Raw genomic sequence first — 27184 nt, 5'->3', positions numbered from 1 at the left:
AATTTGTGAGTAATGCTTTCTCATGAATTGGTAAGAGACATTGCGCCTCATCTCAGGGATTTTAAGATGTTAGAACTTGATCGTTATCGCTGATCTAGAAAGTATCATTGGTATATATAGCAAGGAAGTTATAACGCAGATAGCAGCACACATTATAAGCGTGTTGAGCAGTTTTCAAGTGTCCAATATCGAACAAAACACTGGACAAATACCACAGGGTAGCATTTCCCTGCCCTGACCTGTAAACTAACATTTGCATGTTCTTCTCTGCAAACGTGGGCACTAAATGTATTTGTTAATATTGTTGACAGTGTTTTGGTGTTACAGTGGCTGCTGAAGTGTACTACCCATCAACATGTCGGTTAATATTGTTCAAAGCCGGTACTCACATCCAAACTATCGTAAAAAGCCTTCTGTACATCACACTTTTGTATAGCTGCATATATGTCGGTGTAGTCATATGGCCTGACAGATGTCACAGATTATTGTGATAAACAGGCTAGAGGGTAATTGGAAAGAGTCTGTTTTATGTTCATATCTGTAACTGTCAAACTCTCACTATGGAAGAAATGCCCTTGGTGCCCTATTAACTTTTAAAACTGTACCTTGTTGCCCTTTTAATTTAAGCTAAAAAAATTACATTGCCCCTCCCCCCCCCCCCACCTCACCCCTCTTGGTACTTAATTAATGCAAATCTGCCAATATATAAACGGGTCAGCAACAAATGTGCAACTTAATCAAAACATGTGGCACTACCGAAAATCATTTTTGCCAGTACCAGGCAACATATTTCCCACTATATACCCCCTAAAATTATCACCATATAGTAACATATATGTGTCACTATAGCATTTACACATGTGTCGCTAGTTATTGTAACGTATTTGCCACTACATCGTAACATATGTGCCACTATATCATAATGTTTGTGTCACTAAATCTCGTAACAAATATCTCACTGTATTATGATATAAGTGACACTTTATCAAACCATACGTGTCACTATAACTATGTGTCATTATTTCAAAACATTTAGTGCCGCTCTATCAGACCAAATGTGTCACTATATGATAACATATGTGCCACTTTATCATAATATATGTGCCTCTTTGTCATAACATATGTGCCACTATATCATAATATATACTGTGTCACTATATTATCATATATATATGTGCCACTATATCATAATATTTGTGCCACTATTTCAAAACATATGTGCCACTATGTCATAACATATGTGCCACTATGTCATAATATATGTCACTACATCAACATATATGTGCCATAAACATATGTGTCACTATATCAACCACATGTGCCCCTATATTGTAACATGTGCCACTATCAGCTCAGAGACTGATCATTCATGAAAAAGTGATCAGCAATATATGTGTATCTGCTTATCTCGGAAAAACAATCGGTCCTGATTTGTTTCTATGTTCTAGTCACAGAAGTCTTGTCTGTTCAAAATATTCTTCTTTTTTTCTCTCTCCTTGCAGAAGTTAGGTAAAAATGATCCACCCCCTTTCTTAAAGTCTGGAAAGGACGAAAATCTGTCTTTGAAAGGATTACGAGAGGAAAGTTTGCAGATGTTACCAGACATGTCCGAAGAAGATGTAAGGAATATCAACTTTTGTTAAGTTTTAACTCAATGAAGCCCCCTACCCCTCCTTGACACAAAATCTTATCAGCCTTCTTTAATAATCTAGTTTTTGTACATTTTTTGGGGTCATCCTTTTTCAGTTTTCCAGTCTGTCTTTTTGAAACTTTTGTGTTAGGATAGCAGGTTTACACAGTTTGCAACTCTATAATATAAGGATTGCAGGTTTGACTCGCTACCCTACAGTGTTAGGATTGCAGGTTTGGCTTGCTACCCTACAGTATTAGGATTGCAGGTTTGACTTGCTACCCCACAGTATTAGGATTGCAGGTAACACTTGCAACCCTACAGTATTAGGATTGTAGGTTTGACTTGCTACCCCACAGTATTACCATTCCAGGTAACACTTGCTACCCCACAGTATTAGGATTGCAGGTTTGACTTGCTACCCCACAGTTTTAGGATTCCAGGTAACACTTGCAACCCTACAGTGTTAGGATTGCAGTTTTGACTTGCTACCCTACAGTATTAGGATTGCAGGTTTGACTTGGTACCCCACAGTATTAGGATTGCAGGTTTGACTCGCTACCCCACAGTATGAGGATTCCAGGTTTGACTTGCTACCCTACAGTATTAGGATTGCAGGTTACACTTGCTACCCCACAGTATTAGGATTGCAGGTTTGACTTGCAACCCTACAGTGTTAGGATTGCAGGTTTGACTTGCTACCCTACAGTATCAAGATTGCAGGTTTGACTTGCTACCCTTCAGTATTAGGATTGCAGGTTTGACTCGCTACCCTACAGCATTAGGATTGCAGGTTTGACTTGCTACCCTTCAGTATTAGGATTGCAGGTTTGACTTGCTAGCCAACAGTATTAGGATACAGGGCTACTCTACATTATTAGTATTGGAGGCTCGACTTGCTACCTTACAGTGTAGGATTGCAAGTTTGACTTGCTACCCTTCAGTATAGGATTGCAGGTTGGATTTGCTACGTACAGTATTAGGACTGCTGGTTTTAAACACTATTGCTAATATTTTTAATGAATCTTAACGTTGTGTTTTATTAAATGTTCAGTCTCAATATGCTTAAAACATGTCTAAATGTCTTTGTACTTTAAACCACGGTTTAATATACGTGAAGGCTTTTGTGTATCATCTGTGTGTGTGTGCGTGTGTGTGTGTGTGTGTATTTCACTGTCTGTGTGTCTGTCGCAGCTAGCCCTCCGCAACTTCGGACATTCTGGTTTGCAGACCCATACAAAGCCTCAAGGGACAGAATTAGTTGTAACACAAGCTATTGAGCCATAAAAGTTAGAGGAAATGGACAACTCACTTAATAAATTAAGCACTGGCCAATGTACTGTTGGTTATCTCTTTTTAAAATTGGTGATTACAATAATGTTTCTGTTTTTTCTCTTTTCTTTTCTTTTTTTCCTTTAGGAAACTCCAAGATTAAATTTGGATCTTGATCTGCAAGACATTGGCCAGCTTGGATATGATGTAAGTACTCATTGAGCTGTTTATATATAAAACCTGTACCCAGGATTGTTATTAACTATCATGTTTCCTTTGCCATATTGTTCTGCATGCTGCAGTAAAATGAGTGCGTCGTGGTCAAGTGGTTAAGGCAGTGGACTTGTGATCTAAGGATTGCAGGTTGGAGTCCTGGCCAGATCATTGTGTCCTTGGGCAAGGCACTTTGTCTCCATTGACTCTCTTCACACAGGTGTATAAATGGTGACCTGTGAGATAAATTGTCAGCTGGGCGCTGTTTAGCTGCTGCCATGTGGAGGGGATTGTCTCTATGTTTGACAGGTTATCGTTGACCAGGGTAATATTGTGATGTGCCTTGAGCACCTATATCGGTGGATATGTCTGCGCTTTATAAAATCCTCAGTATTATTATTATTATGATTACATTTGTTAAGGTTTTGAACACATTCTCACTGGCTGTGCACACTCTGCCAAAAAGGCCCCCCATGTGGCCCCCAGGCCAAACTTTACCCTCCTGTGCTCTTCTTAACTTACACTGCAATGTGAGGATGCCATGCTCTATTGTGTATTGGTAACATGAGCTGTGATGTATCCCCCCCCCCCCCCCCATTGTTCCTTGTTAGCAGGTTTTAGATGAATTACAACATATTAATACATGTTTAATGTATATATATCCTCTCACACCAGGTTTCAGCTCTGAAACTTATGTCCGTCATGGTGGGAGGTTTTTTTTTTGAACGTTAAATGAAGAGAGAGTTGTTTCATTGCACATGGGAAGATGGGAGCTCATTTTTTTCAATTTTTATTAGGGCTTATTAATTTGACTTACCACGAGGGCCAAAGAAAATATCATTGGTCGGAGAAAAGAGCCAGACAGAATCAAAATCCCGAAATATATCAGGTCTATGTTAAAATCAATATGCAGGTACGACTGGGAGGGTGTTCAAGCCTAAAGCCATAAGGACCAACATCATCGTTATTAGTGACGCCCAGAACTTAGGCGTATTTATTTTTAGGTCAGTTTGGAACCTTTTGCATTTAAGATGTGGCACGCTGGCCACCTATTGAGAAAAAAGAGTGTACACATGGGTGAACACATGTAGAGAGTGTAAGTATGGCAAAACCCATGTAGATGATTATACAAATACGCACGCAGAGGAGTGTACACATGATTGAACACATGTAGAGAAGTGTACATATGAGTGAATACATACAAACACTTTGTAAGATTGGACTTGTCTGCAGTATATCATTTTACGACAACTACGCCAGTACAAACACAACAAGCAATATCAAGCTGTAACCCGAAGAATTAATAATTAATATATTCTTACTCTAGCTAGGATTTAATAGTTCTGACGATCAGCTTAGCCTGAAGATAAGTTGAGACTGTGTAAAGACCGCAAATATCTTTCTTTGGAGAATCAGTCTTCCTGATATAGTAAATGTTAGACATAATTTACAAAGTTGAGTACAGTCAAATCCGGGTTGGTCTTTGCCAAAAGAAATCCAGGTTGGTCTTTGCCAAAAAGATAAATTATTACCAGGGTTCCGTTTGTCGTCAAGAATAATATTAGAAGAGGATTGGCTTGAAGGTTAATGCTCTGTTCTGAAAGCAAAATATTTTCTTCTGTTTTTATTTAGCTCCTTGTTTTGTTACAATACTATAATAAGAGAAATTTTCCAGAGTGGAATTATGCTAGCTATAGAACAGTTGAATTGAAGCAGGTTTCTTTTCATATAAATTTTGAATAAACCATACAGCATGGAACAAATGTTTTGCAATCAACATCAGGTATATATATATCCTTATATGATTATAGTTGGTAATCCTAAAAACAACATTTACATTTTTAAACCAGTACCTGGACTAAATCATGGCGTTGCTATGTAGCTTAATTGCCATATTTACTGCACATTCATAGGATAAACTTACTACTTTACATTTATTTCATGAAAATCTAGGGTGATGTCTTAGTTAATTGCAATCTTATTTAAAGAAATAGATGTATGTTTGGTAAACCGTCCGACGAAACTAAAGAAGAAAAAATCATCACATCATAATTATTAATATATGTTCGAATCATAAAATGAGAAAGGATAACAACATCATTCCATAATTTAGCAATCCTTTGATGAAAAATATACTTTATCTGTTCATATTTTTAGTGATTGTATAGTGTTATGTTGTGAATACTGTCAAACATTTTCAAACAACATTGTGTTGAATACCAGTTTAACTAATTATATAATTTAAACCTTGCAAAGATTTTTTTTTTTTTTTTGGTATGTAACAGTAACGTAGATAGCGGAGCTGCAATGCAAGTTTAAAAAAATGGATGGTCATAGCATGCATTTATTAACACTCAATTACACAAAATAACAATGATAAATGTGTTCTTGAAACGTGATAGTTTAGTGTAGGATCTTATTTTTAATATACTCCCCCCCCCCTCAGAGTTATGTGTTTGTTGTGTTTTAATTATTGGTGCTTTTTAATGTATTCGAAACGTGGAAGTAATGTTTTATAGCATATTAATTAAATCATATTATTGGGAGGTATCATGCATTAAGGGTTGATCATTTAACCTTTTAATTATTTAGCAAACATCTCATAACATATGATGAATGCAATTTCATATTTATTCGTTATGAATGTATGTAGACCAACAATGGAAGCCCTGTTCTTTTATCACATTTAGAAACATAAGAAAACACAGCTTTTATCACAAGCATTGGTATGATAACGCTTAAATGTTCGTATTTTTTTCATTAACTGTGCTTTTAAATTACGCTTTAATAAAAAATATTCTGCCTTTCTTTTATGAATTCCAACCAAAATCAATAAATACCATTCAACGCAAAAGATACTGACAGCGGATATAACTATTTCAGCCAACGGTGTGTTCGTGTTTATCACCTACAAAATTCGAATCATATAGTTTACAACATATAAAAAGAAAGATAAAAGAAAATAATTTGATAAATTGCTTCTTATGATACAAAATTATCCTTTTTTTTGTTTCTACTGTTAGCTAACGATCCTGAATGTACTAACTATGATCATCCTGACTACGGTTGCCAAGGGGATTGTATCTCTACATCTTCGTGTCCTGGTGGCAAGTACATTTCTGGTCTGTGCCCTAGCTACGGTATTTCCATTAAGTGTTGTTTCACCGGTGAGTAAAACAGTTTTTGCTGCATCGTTTGTTTATAATATGCAAAAATGACATGACTACAGAATCAAGCTCTCTGAGGACAAAACATGGAAGTGCTACGCCGCGAAGAAAGGAAGAGAAAGTTTGAAGAAAACCATGACCTATGCCAACCGATTCACATTGCAGAGATTACAGTAACTACTGTAAATCTTAAAACTTTGTACCACAGTAAAAACTGGATCGTGCTGACAAATATTATAAATCAGTAACATGTGCTATTAGGTTTATAGTAACAAATGCATCAACTGGACTTGTTGGAATTACACATAAACTCAGTACATACTGTAATCCTAGTAGCACATGCTTCCGATTTTAAGCAAGATTCATTATATCTACTCTGGTATAGTTAATATGATGTTGTTATATTTCGTTTACAATTTTCCTTTTCTGGAGGGAATCCAAAAGTTCATTGAGCAACAATAACTACTTTTAATGGAAACACGAACAGATGACAGAGATTTTACTAGGCGGTATCCTTTAAAAACGTGCCAGAAAATAAGTGAAATAATACTTTTGTTCTCACATCTATGGTAGCCTTTACGTCAATATGGTGAGTTATTTCATTAAGTAATGGATGCCATACACACGTAACCAGTTTGCAAAACACAATTAATCATTTGTAATAGATATTTTTGATCAAATTATACCAATTTGTCAGTGGGCCGATAACTATCTCAGCGGTCTATTTGATGAAAGCATGGGACCGTAAGCAGTAGTCTGTGACATTTAGTGTATGTTACTGGACTCGGCTGCTTTAATAATATTTTGGTAGGCCCGACGGCAGACTAAGAAAGTGGCACATTTCGATAGCCAAATGAATATGCAATGGGCCATACAGACTAAAGTACACAGGCTCATTTGGATTAATGACCTGGCGTTAAATATTAATACTAGCCACTTTTTCCCGGTCCGAGGAAGGCATCAGCTGCAATATATTGATTTCTGAACATGTCACCGCCACTCCCCCCTCCCCCCAATTCTCATGGGATCAGCACCACTTGTGGCTGAATGGTATGTACCGGTAATTTACGCTACTGGGTAAGAACGATCTGACAGTATCAGTGTGAATGATGTCATCACGACAATTAGGCTGAGAGTGTTTTTTTTTTCTCTATCATTTATTCACGGAAGAAATTATATTTCTACATATAGTTGCATTTTCCTGAACGTCTAAATACATAGATCATTTACAGTTATACAACCATTCTAAAATGTATCACATTTTACGAATAAATTAATGAGAATATTACTATAGGAAAGTAAAGCTTTCGGACGACATCTACCATGATGGCATCACATACCACGTGCAATTGTTCACAAGATGGAAGATTGAAAAGTTTAGTCAATCAAAAGGTATTCACATAACAATAAAGGACTGACTATTTAAACTAAAACAGAACCAATGGCACATGTCATGAATTTACACGTAAAAGTGTACACAAGAAGACGATGAAAAAAATCCTAGTCTAGACAAAATTTGCATAGCAATATAACTATTGATCAATCAAAATCCAGTAAAGAGAACTATAGCTCGAGTAACCGGAAGTCACTCTTTTTGGTTGTTGTGTAAAAACAAAGGTTCTTTGTGCAGTTGCGGGACGTTCATGTCGGAGACTTAACAATGTGGCTGATGCGTCATATGAATTTGGAGTGTCGTATTTTGGAAACTGTTTTACAGATATTTCTGTAAAGTATGTCCTGTATCTATGCATACACTTTTAATTTGCCTTTTGATGTATGTAGCCCTACCTGTGGACTGAACGTTGACTTGAACTGATGCATGTATTTATAACATATTAAAGGCTTTCCTCAATAAATAATTTCATACATTATCCAGTCTATTCACAAGACACAGTAACGTAACTCCTATGGGCTCGGACCGTGCTGAGGCCCCGACCAAAAGTTGTATTGTTGTGTCATTTCTCGTGATGTATTTTAGCATTAAAACATATTCTTCAGCAGGAAACAATGTGTAAATGCTAAATGACCATTCAAATGTTCGAAACCAAGCCCCCCTGCATTGATCCTGCATAAATCGTTGGACCCATGGGCGTTCGCAGGGAGAGGCAAGGCGGAATGTCACTTGCCCCCCCCCCCCCATGGAAAATCAAAAATTGAAAGAAAACATAAAAATTTGATATTTCAATGATTTCACCCAACCAACAGTTCTCTAGTTATGTTCATTGCATACGGACCCATAATGCATTACTGAAATTATTGAAAGTCAAAGTCCTAAGACATGAGATCTCAAAATAACCGATGTGTAAATGCAACTTGGAACGCCCGGGAAGAGTCTTTTCCGACAATCTAGGAGTATTTTGTGGCCCCCCAAAAAATCGCGCGCCAACTAATAGTGGCGCACCGCTTAGATAGTATCAAGTAGTATTTTACACCTACATGACCAACTGATCCCCCCCCCCCCCCCCCATTGTGAACATTTCTGCGGTCGCCCTTGCTTGGAACTTCTGATAGTGATCACTTTGGTCCAGGAGCCGGAGCCCCCGGGCTCATCGTTACGCCACTGACAAGACATGTAGTCAAATAAGCTAGTTCGGAGATAACAATTGAGCATGCATTGTCCCTTTTTTGTGACCTTTCTCTACAGTTCAATCGGTAACCATGTAATTCACTGCAATGTTATAATAACCGCACAATATAGCTAACACCGTTAAGTCAACGAGGGTGCATATTTCACCAAGCTGTTTTATCTATATATTTGGAAGCAAAACCATTTCTATGTAAGTTTTGGAAATGATAATGTGTTGTTATACGACGCCCTGTCCAGGCAACTGAGAGGATTGTGGATTTCGAATAAATTTATTCTGTGGATTGTCTGTGTTATGTAATATGTAAAAATAACAAATAAATAAAACGTTTTGTCGCGGACCCTGTATGTAGCGCATTCTGTCATTAAACGTTACAGTTTATTGTTTATTTCCACGAAAATAATGTGACTAGCAAGTTCTTGACAGTCTGATGTCATCTATTGGCTGTCATTCTTTCGAAACTCTCCAGTTTTTGAGTGATCTGAATGCGGCAGCTGATAATTACTCGATGTATCAGGTCGTGATCGATTTACAATAGTATCCGTTTCTTATGAAGTTAGGTTACATTTATCAATGTATAGAGTGTATTATCACCTAACTGTGTATGAAGGAAGACTCGTTCTACTACCGATTGACATATTGCGCAATACTACATTTTGCAACTCCGAAGGAGCTTATTCAAATGGAAGCGTTCCCACCCAGTCAAATGCAGTGCTCGAGATCAGACAGATGTGTTGATTATACGATATTCACCAACTCAAAGAAAACCTCGAGCAGGAAAAAACTACGAAATCATGCGGATATACATTAAAAACATATTGCGAAAAGTACTACATTTGATACACAATAATTACTCATTCTTGATTTGATCGACCGACAGTGACACTGAGTGTGCTACGTATGACCATTCCACGGCAGGAGATGTTGGAAGCTGTGTATCTACATCACAGTGTCCAGGTAACTTCTACATCTCCAACCTATGTCCGACCAAGCCTGCCGGTGTCAAATGTTGCTTCACCAAGCCATCAGGTTTGTACATGAAACCATAGAGGACGATTGCTCTTTGTTAACATTATGCTAGAGGTGAATTCAATTTAGGATTGGTAAACGTATTACTACACACAATACAACCATTCAAGGGATCGGGGGAGGGGGAGGGGAGATGGAGGTATTTGGTAAAGTGTGAGAGGGGTATGGGGGATCTTATAAAGTAATGTATATCAGGTGATACGTGTGTTTACATATTAAAGTGCAGTCAAACGTTAACCATGCTAATCTACCTATAGCACCACGGTAATGCATGTACAGGAAAATGACGTCTATCGGCTGTAGAGAATCACTCATGTTCAAGGAAACACATCAGCGGATTTCGGTCAAACAACTAAGCATGTACAGAACAGAGATATGGCATCAGTATACCTTTCTTGGTTTAACTGTCTTAATGGAAGACATATCATGCCAGTGTATGTGTTTCAAAATGAGAATTTTCTTAAATCTGATAGTCCAGTGAAAGCAGCTACATCTACCGATAGTTTAATTGATATTGATCAGACCCGTCGGCGTAGCCTGGATTGCTGACTTTAGGAGGGACACCTTTCTTTAAGGTACAAACCAAGGGGGGGGGGGGGGGGTGATGGAAGTCATGACCCGTGCCCCGGACTGAGATGGGTGGATTGATTGATGGATGTATGTAGACATTTCAACGTTTCATGATTTTTGTTTGACAGGAACCTGCAGTACTAGTGGTGGATCACGTAAGGATCTTGCCTGTGCCATTAAGAATCATGCAAGGGTGTATCTCTTGGATAACAACGGATATTTGAATTCAAAAGGTTCAAACGATGGTGCCTCGGCATATGATAACATTGTAGACACATGTAACGGTGGCGCAGCCCGGCGATCAAGGTATTTTCTGAACTTCCTGTTGACATTAAGGGGGGTGGGGGATAGAGTTTTTCTGAATGGTAGCCTCAAAGATCTTTCTATTCTTAATATTTAAGAGTATCATTTTGGATTTGAATATGCCTTCTTCGAGTCTTCATCGCAGAGCATGCAAAACCTCTTTTGAAAAAAACAAAAGGTAGGTTTTGAATGGAACTTGTCTACTCATTAATGACCATGGTTGAACATAATGCACGATAAGGATTACTTTAATTTGAGCAAATATTAACCAAAATTGGGTATATGTTTGCCCTTCCTGTCCCACTACCCCCAACAAAGAGTAAAATATAGAAACCTTCGACCCATTTAGTTTGGCAATTAAACTAGTTAAACCGCCGTCGTAATTTGGCTTTATTTAACTTTATTTGGATACATACTTACGTTTTAAGAGTGATTGAATGACGTTAATAACATGAGATTGCTTGAAGACATATATTGATTTATGTAACGTGACTATATCGACTGTGTCGAATAAAACCATAGACTTTAAGCTAACCAAAGTGTTTTCAACATGTCTTATGTTGATCAATCCACTCACCAACTAAACCCATCATTGGAGCTAAAATGGAGCTCAGTTCATTTTACAAGTTGTATATACATATATATCTTTTTTTCAGTTACACTTGTTCGTCTGGAACAGCTCCAGGTGGTACCACATATCTTAGTACATCTGTACTACAATACATTTTGGATCTTCTGGACGATGGTTATAATCTTCAGGTAATGTGGTTTTGCTATCTCTTGAACTCTATTGAAAATGATATTACAGATGGTTCTCATATTCATCGCAAATAACCAGAACAAAATTTGACTACACACTTGCATCACAGTACTAAAACTTTTCAAATTTAAGTTTGACTATCTTTATATGCTTTACGAACATAGCTGTGACGTCACACATTCACTGTCCAGATTGCCCAAATTATTGCGAAGCTTACTGATTGGCTGGGTCTTATTTTAAACAAATCCAGTTGTTGGGATTTATTGGGATTACACATATCCTCAGTGCTTACTCTAAACCTAATAGCACATGCTACCGATTTATCAGATTTGTCAGCACGATTCAGTATTTACTGTGGTAAAAAACTTTAAGATTGACAGTAGTTACTGTAATCTCTGCGTGAATCGGCTGGTGTATTATACTATATATTCCAGTCACGTTTATTATTGAACCTCAGCTGTTTAAAGGATTGTTTGTCAAAAATTAAAATTGTTATAGAAATACAACATTCATACAACTTTTAATCAGCATAAGGAATTTGAAGTGAACAAAACCCTTGTCTTGTAAAGTCCTATTTCAACACTTTGGATTTATAAAAATAGGTATATATTCGCATTTTGTAGCGATGACATTCTATCAGCCGAGTTTTGATACATGGGGGCAAAGTGAATCTGTGACGTCATAACCATGATTTTTCATATACCGTTTAATGTTGGGGATTTGGGATAATATTCAAAAGCCGTTTTTCTCCTTAGTTGTAGATCAGGTAAGCAGATGCTTTTGTGTAGTGTTTTGTCCTTGTTATGTACAGTATTTATGAACCAGAAATACAAACATGCATCAACGTTTCGATGATATGTTAATGGTATCTATATTAGTTGCACCTTTTACAAAATGTGATACCCGGAGTTCCCTTCTCTTAATTTGTACTACTCTTGTAAATTTTCCACATATTCTATTATATTTCACTGACATCAAAGCAAGGTTGACATCCATGTTCTGTTGACCTTGGCAAATTGACCAGGACTATCTATTATAATCGATTTTTTCATTTTCATACACCAACAATTAATTTGGCCATTACATTGTGTGTCTGTGTGAAACAGATGGTAAGCCAACTTGAGATAATCTTGCGTGTGGGAAATATGTCCTAGTTTGCTTATGGAAGTTTGTCAGTTACCTACAACATTCCTTGGAAAGAGGATTGTTTCCAAAGATTCGCTTCGAACAGTAAGCACTGCTTTGAACTGAAATTAAGTTGGCCTCATTTCTCACGTCCAAATTACTCCAAACAAGAACAAACTTGTCCAGCATCAAGTGATAAAATAAATATTTTAATAACTGCAACTGACAGAATGTATACATTGCTAAGTAATAATACTAATAATAGTAAAACAAAGATATCAATAAATACGTTCATTCAGACCTCTAATTGATCGGCATTATTATCATACACTTTGGTAACTTTTGGCTGTATCGAGCAATGAAAAAAATAACACCTTGAACAATTGTGACTGACAGAGTATAGTCGATGTTTTGTAATACACTCCAAACATATATCAACTGAGCAACACATCCTTGCCGGCACTTCCTTGTTGGAGGTAAATATTATCATACCTTGTGAAAACCATTGATATCTCGTTGGTTCTCTTAAAAGACATGCCGCAATGACTGGCTGAGAGGAATTTAATGTTTTCACTGTAACATATTCAAGATGACGTCTTATTTGCCTTTTTGGTATTGAATACCTCACACTAACCACACACTGAATTGTTTAAGTACTAGCTTGCTGATAATGTGAACAAGCTTATAGGAGAGATCACATTGTTTTTATTTTATTTTTCTGTTGCTATTGGGTATTAATAACTTCATATGAACGTTGGCATCCTAATCATGTGCAAGTTTTTTTTTGTTCCCGGCAACCAACTTTGATTTAAAAACAATAATTTCAATATTGAAACCCTAGGGAGATGATCTATTTGATAAAAATGAACGTTTGTTTTATGATTTGAGACAAATGTTGACCTCGTTTCCTTGTATACCTTTGTGCCTCCTCCGAACACTGCCACGAATTTCATCCAGATCAATATAATGCCGACAAGTAGCGTTTTGAAGGATTCCGTGTTTGGACCTGCATTGATCTTAAATACATTCAATCTACAGTTAATGTAACCAAGGCCAACAATATGGACAACTTCCACCAAGTTTAAGCAAATGGGTGGCAAGCATCAACCATTCAACTGATGGCGGCAGAAAGAAAAATATGATCATCATAATTTGTATGTCAGTCGATTGGCTTTGCCCATTGATGTAAACACAGTACGCATTGCTTCTCTATATGACTCCTGATATGGAGTATATCTCAGCTTCGCTCTCTGAGGTATCTTGCTTATAAGGTTTCAGACTTTTTTACGCCATAAAATGGTTGTAATTATACCATCAGGGTTCATCTCCTCAATATGGAACATCGACATACTAAATATGATACACATACAAGATTCCACCTGGACACATCATCTTAACAATAATTTCACACAAACCTTTGATGACTTTAAACGACATTTGAACTCCATCGTAACCTGGCCTTTAAAACTCAATCTAGTTACTCATTCAAAATTTGAATTTCTGAAAGTTTCATATCATGACATATCGTCAATGTTTTGCCTCCATTGACCTCAAGTGACTTCCGACTTCTAGAATAAATAATAAGTTTTTGTTAATACAGTATCGGTCAAATAACTTTTGTGCTACTCTATAAACAATTGGAAATCCACATGGAGAGATTGACGCCATCACAGTTCTCTTTACGAGAGATCGAATTTACAAGCAATACGTCACATACACATGCACGGGCTTGCATGTTGCATATTATGTTACGAACTACATCGACCCCCACCCCCCCAAAAAAATATATATATAAGATAGGGCCAGGGCCGTTTAAGTAGAGACAAGAATAACAATTTTGTCCTAATTATTTGGATTGCCCACACCAGGAAGATGCTAATTGAGTAATGTTCTAAATTTACCATTCCCCCTACTACATTCTTCCTACAGGTAAACTGCCTTGCAGGAGCTTGCCATTCATCCAACTCCTGGCATTACCAGGGTACTGCGGTGGACTTCCAAATCAGCAGTGGTGATCCCTACTCTACATGGATGAGCTATTGCAGCTCACATGGAGCACGGGAGAACCTTGGACCAGGAGATGCCGGTCACAGCACCCACACACATTGTGCTTTCTCCTCTTAAAGAGCATTAAGCGACTCCACAAAGAATCAAACACGTCATTTTCTCTAGATCAAAGTAATATACAGCTATGATTAGTGCACACTATATAACCTAGCCTCTAGAAATGAACGAAAACAAACTTCTGTACACATATGTACGGTAAATTATAAATTCAAATTCAACATTCATGAAAGTTCAAATTCAACATTGTACTTGTCTTTTCTTTTCGAGTTTCCTTCGTATAGTGTGACTATTGTTCGAACCTTTACAAGTAACTGAACATAAGTGAGCTTTTTTCAAATACAAATTGCCCGGTGTAAAACGAGGGGAGGGGGAGTGTTCTTGCGGGGAGTGGAGTTGTTTGTCTCCCAGTTTGTCCCCGAAAGAAAAAAAGATTATTTAAAAAAAAAGGAAAATGATGCAAAATAATTAGTTAGCAAAACCAGATCAATATTTCTCATTGTTTTATACTTTTACACAATGTTTTTGGAAAATTTGGATCTCTCTGACTTTCACCTTTGTATAGTCATCTTCATATTGCTTGCAAATTCGCTACCCATCGATACCAACATAACGCCACGTAAAGAGATCTGACAAAAAAAACCCCTGACGAATCGCCTTTAAAGTCGGAGATATGTTCATTAAAGTCCATATATTTATTTGACGTTTATTCCAATTCAGAGATTCTTTATCTCAATGTGATATTTAATTAAGAACATAAGAAAATGTACTGTCGGCATGGTAGGAACAGGTCAAAATCTCGAGATTTCAACTGAAAAGTTAGCTATTTTATCTTAACATTTCACTTTATCGGCAAGGGAGAAAGAAAACAAATCTATTTTTATATATTCTGTAAACTTTAAAACAACAAAATATAAATCAACACGCGATAAGTTAATCCATTAAAGGGTAAATTAATTATCGTCACCCAAAACGTCACCTAGGTGTCACGCCGCATAGACTTGCCATATCATAGGACTTGGACAACATCATGTTGATAGGCAGCCGATTCACACAGAGGTTACAGTAACTACTGTAAATCTTAAAAGTTTTGTATCACAGTAAATACTTGATTGTGCTGACAAATCTGATAAATCGGTAACATGTGCTAGTAGGTTTACAGTAAGAACTGAGGATATGTGTAATCCTAACAAATCCCAACAACTGACCGATGTAGAAGTTGAAGTAAGCTAGTATGTTACATGGACGGTGGAGCTCATTTTTAAATGAACGTTGTAGTGAATGGGAAAAGCTAGGACACCAACGGCAGTTGAGCAGGCAGGAAGCTATCAGCAATTAAGTTATGGGATTGTGACATATGCGTGTAGTCATCCTTCGTTTTGTGAGGGAAAACCAAATGTAGTCCCCATTAACTTTGTATTGATATGACTTTTAATGGCACAGTATAGGCTCTGCCTTTATAATGAATTCGAATTTAAGATATGAGGAGGGTATGGGTAGTTTGCTGACGTCGGTTCTAGGGAGGGGCTTTGAGAAACTTTTTGTGTCGGTAAGCGAGCTTACATGGAAAATGGTGATATCATTTCCATCATTTAACTACATTTACGTCTACAAAATTGAGTGAGTTTATTGTAAAACGTACTAAGCTACTTGGAATAATAACTTTACGGTAGTGAGCGGAGGAACGTGTTCATATTATCTTAGTGGCCACGGTTCTGTATATTAAAAAGGACGATTTTTTTTATATAATACATTTGAGGAAAGAAGTCAATACTTCGACGTATTAAGAGGTATATGATAAAAGACGTGGTCATTTTGACGGTAAGCTGTCAATTTATAAGTCCTAGAATTATGGTCCCGTAATTCTTTCACGGTGGTACTGATGTGCGATACATTGCAACTCCAAATAGCATTTTGATGATTTTGAATGTGTACACCAACTTATTTTTTAGTTTATGACATTTCAATTGAAAACATTTAGACATGGCAAATGAAGTATTTCGGGGGTGGTTCAAACCCATACATATACTCCTCTAACCGCGCCGTTGTCCCTGTGAGACTGTTAATATTAAATCATGTTAATCAATTTTGAGAGAGCAATGTATTGGCTATTTCAAAGCAGTGACCCCAGGATCTTAAATCCTGTCAGAATAAGTACACAAGTTAAAAATATTAAGAATGATAATTGAGAAAATAAGCCTAACGATTTATTAATTGTACCTATTTAAATTAGCAAACGCAAGATATTTAAAAGCCTATAAAGAGCTACAACACGGTTATGTCTATATACCTAGCAGTCTATAGAGACAAACAACATAGTTCACACATATATCAGAGTGATAAAAGATCACAGAGGTATAGTAATATTTCCAACAATCTATAATTTGATAAAACAGAAACTTTTTTGTTTTTCCATTTTTAATCAGATCAAAACTCATCTGTTAAGATACAAGAAAGTTAATACAGGTAAACGATCATAAGTCATGCTAAACTCATGTGTAAACTGATCATAGCCTATAAAGATTAACATTCATAGTTGTATTTATGAACTAATGAACGATCGCAAACGTAAAGTAAATAACAATAATATACTACTTGGGCAGCTTCAGTTGCTATTTTCTAATTTCCAGCATGGGCAACATCATATTTCCTGTACAGTTTTCAGTACAATTATATAAAAGTGTTTCAATATCGTTCAAAACACCAATGCTTAAACAAACAAATATAGTTTCAATTCAGATTTATTGCCTTATTTGATCTATATTAATAAACCATAAAAACCTCCAGTGAACTATGTGAATGATAACGTGATATACATGATATGGCATGGTTATCTTTTGCTGAATAAAGCCTTTAATGTTTTACTTCTTGTTCTTACGCATATCCCTGATACGGACATGTAGGTTAGAAATAAATCGAAATAATTAACTGCATGGGCAAAATTACTGCGTTATTGTGTTAACAAATATGATACTGATTTGGAAATGGGCAAACTTACTACTTTAGTAGAGCCAATAATTTCCTACGTAGGCAAAAACAAAAATAGTGGGCAAATACTTTATATAATGGATGCAGTAAATTAGTTACTGTGTTTGCAAAATAACTCATTGGTACAATCGCCCACATAGTTATTTTTTACGTACTTGCATGAGTCACAATGGTGAGGCTTAAAATATTACTACATCTTATGCGCCGCATAAACCACAAACCTTACGTTCTATTGGCGCATCAGTACTGCTCTACTAAAAAAGTGGTTTAGGTGTTGATATACCTCCCACCCCCTCCCCCCAAAATATCCTTATATATAGTATCAGTCATAAATTTATTAACAGAGATCCAAATTTTACAATTGACCATAAAACCTACGTTATAGCTAAGCTCTCATACATATGGACGTAATATTCGGGCTGGCTTTATCTCGTTGCTAGCGTAAGGTTGTCTAATTTAATTTCTTGTAATTCCTAACACCTACATTACGAAACATGTCAATAATGCTGAATGAACAGTGTTATCTATCATATGATATCGATTTCATGACCTGAGTATTTTCTAAAGCATCCGACGAGGTGTTCCATGTCGATTATTCCAATGGACATAGTCGTTACATAACAAAAACAAAAAACGGCTGCTGCGTGTCACTGAAAGCTGACTGATAACATGGTATACAATTTTTTCCCTCCTAAAAAAGTGAAGTTTGCAACATACATGTGTGAGGGGATTTTAGCGAAATTTTATCATCAATTCTTAAAACATTTGCACTTCATCACAGTTTGTTTACAATTGTCAGCTGAATTTACTACACAACCATCAACAGACAAGCAATTCCTTTTGAAACCATCTCTTTTGTATACCACTGGTCAGCCTATTCAACATTGACACTCAATAGAATTTAGATCAGGCAAGCTCACTCTTGTTGAAATACCTTCAACAGAAGGGTACTACTGTACCCTAGTAGTTGTTTTTGTACCATGGCAACAACTGGTCAATCAAGAGATAGTCTAAATAAAACACATGACACAATTCTGTAGATCTATACCATGTGCAGTCATCTTAGTAGAAGGACTTCACCAAGAAGCAAGATTTTTCTGCTAGACTCAATGAACTGTATACTACTACTCATCCACACTTCGTTATGTTATCAGCTGCAATAACTACTAAGAGGAATTCCCACATAGATTAAATTTTGGATATCATCTCCCATTTGTTAAACATTCATCGCTTGTACTATCCAAGGAAGAGTTTTTAATTTCAAGCGTATTTTTTTGGACGCGTTTTGTCGGATAATTATATGGTCATCATGCCTCCGGGCTCCAGATGAGTTATTTTGTTGGATTTCCACATTTCGAACGAAGAGTTATTCATCACCACTGGTGAGCGTATGTACTTATATTTTATGTTTGGCATTCATATTACTAATACCAACAGGATCATTCCTAATTGATATTGGGGGTTGACAAGCCACACTAAACGCTTGGTATTTTATGGTTTAAATGTACAGAAATCATAGCTTTTCCTTTGTTTACGTTGCAAAAACTATTTATTTAGTTTAGTGCGGTTCGGATCTACAAAGTATCCTAGATGTTGACAGTTCTCGCATATTGAATAGGTCTATTAAAATCAACATATATGTTTGCGTGTACAAAAACGCGCCATGTTTCAATTCCAACATTTGGACAATTCCACAAATAGCCGTTACTTTATTTTTGAGAAATACAAATTGATCGAGCGAAATCTTCATGACACACATTAGAAGGTATATGATATGGGTTTAAAAATTGTCGCGATTCGAAAACTTATTTAGACTTGCCAACTATTTTTGTTTCACCAAGGTTGAATAATGCTCAAGATAGGTAATCTCTTTACAGACACAATACATTTGTTTTGACAAAATGCTATTAATGCAAGTTACCAAAGGATAGATCATGAATAATTTCGACAATATTTGTTAATCGTTTGAGATTGAAACGTGTACCACTCAACAGCTTATAAGTATACCCCCATAAGTAAACCCGACGGTTTGTATCTGATTAGTTAGAGTTAATATTGATTTATGTCATCCATTCATGACCTACAATTGACAGTATACTTAACAACATTAATTAATTTACATAAATAAGATAATAAGATCCAAACATATCACATCTATGAAGAATTACTTGATTTACCACTACAAATGGAAGTTTAAACATAAACAGCGACAGGTCGATTTAATAGTCAGGCTGCATGATTCTATATTGGTTCGCTAGTTTATCAAAAACTTCTTGCATCAATAATATGATTATTAAACTCAGAAGTACATTCCAGTCCATAATCATAAGTTAGACAATTAAACTGAAGAGCCTACAAGGATGAAGTGTCTGATAGTTATTCATCATTTCTCTGTTGTATTGGAATACCCCTCTGTCTTGATCCAATATTTCAATAAATCATGTAAGAGGTCTCCTTTCTGTTACGTTTACACGAACAAAATGCAACTAACCTTTTGTCAGGCAGCTAGTATGTACTATCACAAGTATCATCAGCATTCATTGTGTCATGAGGGTACACATTCCATACATTGTAGAATTAATAAAAGTCAATAAAAGCAACAAAACAGCTATTAGATACACTGCTTTTCGTTGGGCAATACTATATAAAGGATAAAATTCAGCCCAACATTAGTCTTGTTAAAATCAAAACATATCTCGATTAGTCAAACATTATATACTGGTTACCTACACGATATCTAGTCATTTTTTCCATTCTATTTCAATGTTTGTTTTTTCCTGCATGGACATAATGTACACAAATATATTAAAAGTGCTAAAAACAAGTTAAATGCAGTTACATCGTTTACAAAATTTAACAGAAGGCCTTCAAGGATTTACAGATATAGAAGAGAAGAAAAATGCTTAGAGCAACATATGTGCAAAATTATTGTCTGGATAAAAGATTGATGCAATAAACATTTAATTTAACTTAACTTTAAGATGGAAAAACTATATAAAGGATAAAATTCAGCCGAAATTAGTCTTGTTAAAATCAAAACATCTCTCGATTAGTCAAACAATATACTGGTTACCTACACGATATCATTTAGTCATTTTTTTCATTCTATTTCAATGTTTGTTTTTTCCTGCATGGACATAATGTTCACAAATAGATTAAAAATGCTAAAATAAAGTTAAATGCAGTTACATCGCTTACAAAATTTAACAGAAGGCCTTCAAGGATTTACAGATATAGAAGAGAAGAACAATGCTTAGAGCAACATATGTGCAAAATTATTGTCTGGATAAAAGATTGATGCGATTAACATTTAACTTAACTTAACTTTAAGATGGAAATAATTATAAAATGAATAAAGATCAAATTCGAGTTATAATAACACTTAAACTGAGCAAGAGAAAAGAAACCGTTCATGCACCATACCATCTTATTCCAAATAATTAAAGCAGAGACAATGATGATGAGGGATCTTAAGATTGATATTATCATGTATCGTACTTAAAAGGTGAATGTTGGATAAACATGTAATCATATATACAATAAGCAGAAGAGACATGTGAGAGATGAAACCATTCTAATCGATGAAGCACAATGTACTTGACTTAGACTCAGTATATGCTAAGTAGATCTTTGTTTTTACTCTTTCTTTTCTTCTTGCTTTCCTTCCAAATCGGCTCCAGGTAGTTCAGTTGCTCCTTTCTTAAACAAATCCTCAATGTGTGTCAGTTTGGAAACCTGATTGAACAAAATATGAATTGTAGTATTAATAACAAACTGATGAAAGGCATACACCAGTTATGTTCTTGTATTAGGGATATTTAATCCAGTACCTAGTACCTAGTGCATCGGAATTGGAATAAGATGAAGAGACAAAGATTTCTGATGTCCATTAAATGTATAAGTACAGAGATTTTAAATGATACAAAGTGATTTATCTCCCAGGTTCATAACTCTTCTATTATTTAAAGTACTGATGTTTATTGACTTGGGTGCGCCGCGCAATAATCTGTGTGAACACGAACATACAACACCAACGTGTTTTCTAAAAAAATCGGAATGATTAATATCTTCTTTTACAATAATTGGACTGAGTGTTGCGATGATACTATCTTCCTTTTTGGGGCGGGAAGGAGGGTTGGAGTTGGAATAGGGAGAGGGGAGATGCATGAGCAAGTGACCGCATCAATGAAGACAATGGGAGAGGAAGACAGTATTGTTGCTGATATATGACACCCTAAGCTATGGTGCAGTATAATAAGCTAAATAAGATAATATCAATTTCAAAATTGTAGGATCTCCACAACATAATAACATAATTATGTAAAAAGTGTATTGAATTTCAATGTCCGCTTGTCTTAGCTTTTAGCTAAACATTGTACAGAATTTGTTATTTAGTTAATGAAAGTCACGTTATATCAAAAAAAAAACCATGATAATAATTATACTGTTTTCTGTAATTAAGATTGTGTAAAGCAGGATAAACGGATTAAATTTGAGATATAACTACATATTGGTTACCAAAAAGGAATTGTGAGTCCTCGCTTAAGACTGAAAGATAACTTTACAAAGTTGGCCAAAGACAGTGATTTTGCAACACTTAGCAGTCCAACCCATGGCGTTTTGTAACTTAAGTGCTGATGTGAAAGCAGGAAATACGACCGGCCATATTAATCCATTCCTTAGGTCGGTGTGGTTGGCAGATTTGATCTTCAGTGAACACTCAAAATGGCGACTAAAACTACTTCCATACATCCATAAAGACAATTGCCACGACACTTTGCTGGACATATGTTGTTGCAAAATCAAATTACGTTTTATTCCCAGTCTCTGAGGAATACTGCTTAATCGTAGAATAGGACCATTCATTAATATTAATTCTTAGATCATCTGCACCACATGGTATAGGGATACATGTATGTGTGAAGATGTTTGGAGATGATATATTCTATGTTGCTAAATTTACAGTTTACTTTAAGGAGAACTCTACAAAAGATTTTAATCTGGTACTATACAAACCTTCTTTCTTGAAATAAACTGTATCTTATTCGGTTCTTCCTCTTGTTTGACTGTTATATCAAGATCAATCCATGAATTTTCATCCACCCTGTGTAACAGTTGACATACAAACTGAACCTTGGCATGACCTCCTTCAGAAACTCTTTTCGTTGAAACCGACTGAAAATAAAGATTAAAGAGATGAATTAACATCTGCACTAATTCGTGTATTGTATTATACAGGAACTCAACTCGAATGATGCTGTGATTGCCAGTGTAAAGGGTGATATAAAGCGTAGGTACTGTAGACATCTTATAAATCAAAAGTAGCCAGCTGCTTCAACTCACCTGAACTCTGTTCTTTGTTTGCAATCCAGTTATTTCCACAGTTATTGGTTTATCCTTGTCCAAAATGATGAATGTATTTGGTGAATCAAGCTTCATGCGACCAACATGATACTGCTCATGTTCCAGTTCCTGTAATCAAATTATAAAAAAAAGCATTACTATCAACTATTGGATAGCACTTGTGCACTGGTACCTGTTCTGCCTAGTAAAATCACATTACTAGATACTTCTGTTCCCAATTTGGTTGTTTTAAGAAGAACGTGTGGATCATGAAGAAATCAAAACCAATGCTTGAACGCTGCAACTTTTGTTCACAGACGTCATTGCAGAGTTTATATATTAATATTATTTCAAGGTTAATAATTCAAGATTCTCATGAAGGCCCACATGTTTTAGGAGACCAGTCGGTAGCTTCTTTATCTTATAGGCATCTGTATTATTTTGACACCCTTTGTGTGGCACTAATCGCCTAAGAAAATGTTTCTATTGCATAATATGATACAACATTACTCTGGATTGACTTACCTTTAAAGCTTTACTCTCATCATCAAAAGAACATAGCCAAACTGTTATTACAACATCATCCGTAAGATTCTGTAAGCCATTTATGTATGGCAATACAAAGCATATGTCAGGGTCTGTTTCTGGTTTTCGGTAAAAGAAAGAAAGAGAAGGGTGAGACTTTCCAGTGAAATTATCAGCTTCAACAAGCTAGCTCATTGAACTAGCTTTGGACTGAGTGTGGTTTAGCCTGGCCAACAAGCAATCGATTTACTTTCTTTTGAACAAACTGTGGTATGAATTTCATATTATTTGTATATTTTTACTAAAGTATAGAAAGCTGGCTGCTCTTATGATTTGTTAAATCAGTAGCGGCATAAAAATGTAGTAGTGGGTTTAGAATTATTCCCATTTATATTATACAGAGTTTTCCACAACCTCATCTATTAGGATCTTGTATTTATATGCAGTCAAATCAAATTAATATTTCCTTTTATAGCTAGTTAGTTAGGCATATAGACTGATAAGGGATAGTATATTTGATTTGTGTTCTCTTGTGGTAGGAAAGGAGTAGGATTAGCTTTGTCTGTTTCAGACGTTACTGATAATGCAATTGCCTTACAATATTGTCTTAATAGTTATAGCAATTGGTAAATTTCTTTTAGCTCTGTATTCTACTGAAAATTCCTTCCCTTGTTGATACTTTCTTCATACAGTGTTACATGTTTAAGTATACATTGACATAGAGTTTCAGATATATCCCAGCCTCAAGGAAAAAGTGGTAACTGCTAATTGTTCTGCCCTGGGAAATTGTTGGACAACCACCAAGTACTTGTGTCCTAAGAGCCCGACGTGTACAAGTAGGGATCCTGTCTAATCAGTATCCAGTTCACCTATAGGCCTAATTGTCAAGAAATTGGTTTATGGTAAGCAGGGCAACGCAGCAATCTATAAGTAAAGTAGTTGAGATACCTAAGCCCACAAGTGATGGTGTCTCGGCTGTAGAGTGAGAAGAGGAAGGTAAAGAAGAAGGAATTGAGGGAGAGGAAGGTAGAGAGGGATGACACTTAGGGAGAGAAACAGCATAGAGGTAGAGAAAGTGAGAGGAGAATAATTGAAGAGTTAGAGAGAGAAAAGGGAATTGGGTCTCTTGAGGCACTGGCGTTGTTTGGGTTTGATGTTGCAAAAGGAAAAGAGAAAACGAAAGGCAAGGCTCTGACTGGGAGAAAAAGGGCCAAGAAAAAGCATGATTGTGAAATCGAAGTTCCTGGCCAAGATTCAAATCATAATAATTATCTGTTAAACATTGTTACTTACTTCGGGTGAAAGGTGACTGGCAGTTTCTTCGTAACAAAATGTTTGCTAATGATGTGTGGTCTTCGATGCGGTCATTATTATCCTATAAATTTATGAAAATAATATATCATAGACATCCCACAAAAAGTAAATCCTGTATTCAGCAAAGATTTAATGTTTATGACAGAAGAGTGAAGGGTGTGAATTAGAAGAATCAACGTCAAAGAGTGCAAGATGGCTTAACATTTTGGTTCCAACAGACAATCTGACGTATGTTACATTTTGATCAAGATTTTAGTATTTATGCTGGACCTAATATCTCTATCAACACATATATGCTTAACTGTAATACTTCTCCGTAAAGGATGTGCTTAAAGGTATTGCATTCTTTTGATTTTTAATATTGCCACTTAATATGGAAAAATAACCAGCCACAGCTATGATTGAACATTATGTCTGGTTTGACGGTCTATCTTAAGTCCAATTGAACTATCTTTGGGTATTTTTTTCTTATGAAACATACAGTTTTACTATATCGTGGTTGCATTACTACCACATATGCTAAAGTTACACTCCATGGATCATGTTTATCTTAGTTCTTCTTTGCATCTCAAATGAAAAGTATCTTTTTAATTTCATTCCTGGTTTTTCATGAATCAATTATGTTGTAATGATATGTTTCAGAAAATTCTATCATTGGTTCTTGTTTTTCAATATTGTTTACTCTTCTTTGTGTCCTTATGATTTATATGTCCTCATAATTGTTTGTCTTCATAATTCAGGTTGTAAGTAGTTGAATATTTTATTACTTAAATAGTCATTTTTAACTATTTTATGCACCCTTAATCAGTAGTGATATCTACCAAAGATTCTCTTCCTAACGCATCCTTTTGAATACAATCTCATAGATTGACTGCTTCTGACCCATAACCTTTGACATCCATAAAAAATATAATCTAATGCATTCATCACATCATGCTTAGGTCTTTCTATGATTTCTTGGTAGTACCACATACGTATCAGAACAATCCATGTCTCCTCCCCTAGCAGCATGTTAACAGCTGTACTAATTGTGACTACTGCTGCCTCCCTTAACGTTTGAGCTCCATATTAAGAAACGATGCAATCTTAACATGTACTATTAAAAATGCACATACTACATATATGCATGTTCAACCTTCTCTTCTGGAGATATAATTTTTACAATGTTTCGATATTTTGACTTGCTGATCTTTGATGCTGCGGTTGACCTCCATCATAATGAGGCTGCCAAATAACATATGGGATCTACTTACCTCTTTTAATGTTTACCATTTTGCATATTGACGTAATTTAACATACAAATTGAATATTATTCAACTACGTCATATGGGATATATCCGCCTATCATAAAGATCCATCCATGTTTCCCTTAAGTTGTTATTTCAATTCTTTTCAATGTTTTAACATTAAACTGAATTTTGAGATCCACATAAAACAATTTACGTCATTAATCTAAATATGGGGCATGCACAGAATGATATTGAGAATCAGCTTATTCAGATAAGTTTCTCTTCCTGAGATTATACATGGTGTTCACAGTTCTTTTTTTGGTGACCTCACATGACCTCTAGAACCCAGCAAACAACTTGGTTCTTCCAATTATCATATGATGCATATACACCATGCATAATGCTCCCTCCTATCATCTTTGAAAGGTTTTTACACTTTACCTCTGCTGATTTCAAATGATCCTTCACAAATAAAAAACCTTTTAATCTTCTTCAAATGTGCATCCACATGTGTGAGATTTAATTATTTCTTATTTTTAAATTATATTTCTTATTGTACTTTATTTCTTATTTATTTCTCAACATAATCCAATTATTTCTTGTTTGGATATATACCATATTTGAATTGGTTTTCAAATTTTGACCGCTGTTGACTTCTGACCACAACCAAAACCATTGGGTTAAAGAATGCAATATAGAACATTATATGGACTTATAATATAAACTATAAAAGCAATCAAACCTTTCACATTTTGATCTGTGCATTTTTCCTATTTAAATATATAGAACAATGAACAGTAGTATTCAATCAAGTGATAGCTTTTCTATTGTGTAAGCCACATCTATCCTGACGTGTAAGCTATACCTACCTTGATCTGCAGAGCAAATGACACTCCTAACGACTCCATTTCTTTCTGATGAATATTCAGCAAACACATACTGCTTACATCTTTCACTCTTCTTTGCCATCGAAAGATACACTTGGCAGATCTTGATTCAATTAGAGATGCAACATTGTACTGTGTAAAAACAATGTAGAGTGACAAAATATCCTGCAGCTTTTATTA

At 35.7% G+C, this 27184-nt stretch overlaps 3 protein-coding genes across 7 annotated transcripts in view; 1 reads left to right on the top strand and 2 right to left on the bottom strand.

The window, feature by feature from the left end:
* The window catches only part of LOC139976813 (uncharacterized), a 177517-nt gene that overhangs the window by 138529 nt on the left and 11804 nt on the right, over window positions 1–27184 (bottom strand). The gene's annotated exons all lie outside the window — the stretch shown is intronic.
* LOC139977284 (uncharacterized) lies at window positions 13–14939 on the top strand. Its single transcript, XM_071986570.1, has 8 exons — window positions 13–30; window positions 1503–1619; window positions 3050–3113; window positions 6139–6282; window positions 9741–9896; window positions 10595–10772; window positions 11426–11528; window positions 14584–14939. Exons 1-8 carry the CDS (start codon window positions 13–15, stop codon window positions 14776–14778), a joined length of 975 nt encoding a protein of 324 aa, XP_071842671.1. The 3' UTR covers window positions 14779–14939.
* LOC139977283 (uncharacterized) lies at window positions 14785–27086 on the bottom strand. Its single transcript, XM_071986569.1, has 7 exons — window positions 26987–27086; window positions 24523–24846; window positions 23575–23693; window positions 23050–23178; window positions 22723–22881; window positions 20780–21441; window positions 14785–20432 (listed from the first exon to the last, which is right to left on the bottom strand). Exons 1-6 carry the CDS (start codon window positions 27084–27086, stop codon window positions 21343–21345), a joined length of 930 nt encoding a protein of 309 aa, XP_071842670.1. The 3' UTR covers window positions 14785–20432; window positions 20780–21342.

The sequence above is a fragment of the Apostichopus japonicus genome, chromosome 12, assembly GCF_037975245.1.
Source record: "Apostichopus japonicus isolate 1M-3 chromosome 12, ASM3797524v1, whole genome shotgun sequence".
Classification (NCBI taxonomy): Eukaryota; Metazoa; Echinodermata; class Holothuroidea; order Aspidochirotida; family Stichopodidae; genus Apostichopus; species Apostichopus japonicus.
Note: the sequence above shows the minus strand (reverse complement) of the source record. Positions and strands in the feature narration are given on the sequence as shown.

Excerpts from the sequence above, each read along its gene's own strand:
- LOC139977284 (XM_071986570.1), top strand. Across the intron at positions 3,114-6,138 it reads CCAGCTTGGATATGATGTAA|CTAACGATCCTGAATGTACT; the intron begins GTACTCATTGAG and ends TTCTACTGTTAG. Across the intron at positions 9,897-10,594 it reads TTGCTTCACCAAGCCATCAG|GAACCTGCAGTACTAGTGGT; the intron begins GTTTGTACATGA and ends TTTGTTTGACAG.
- LOC139977283 (XM_071986569.1), bottom strand. The coding sequence starts at position 27,086 with ATGGCAAAGAAGAGTGAAAGATGTAAGCAGTATGTGTTTGCTGAATAT. Across the intron at positions 23,179-23,574 it reads ATGAGAGTAAAGCTTTAAAG|GAACTGGAACATGAGCAGTA; the intron begins GTAAGTCAATCC and ends ATTTGATTACAG. Across the intron at positions 22,882-23,049 it reads AAACAAAGAACAGAGTTCAG|TCGGTTTCAACGAAAAGAGT; the intron begins GTGAGTTGAAGC and ends CTTTATTTTCAG.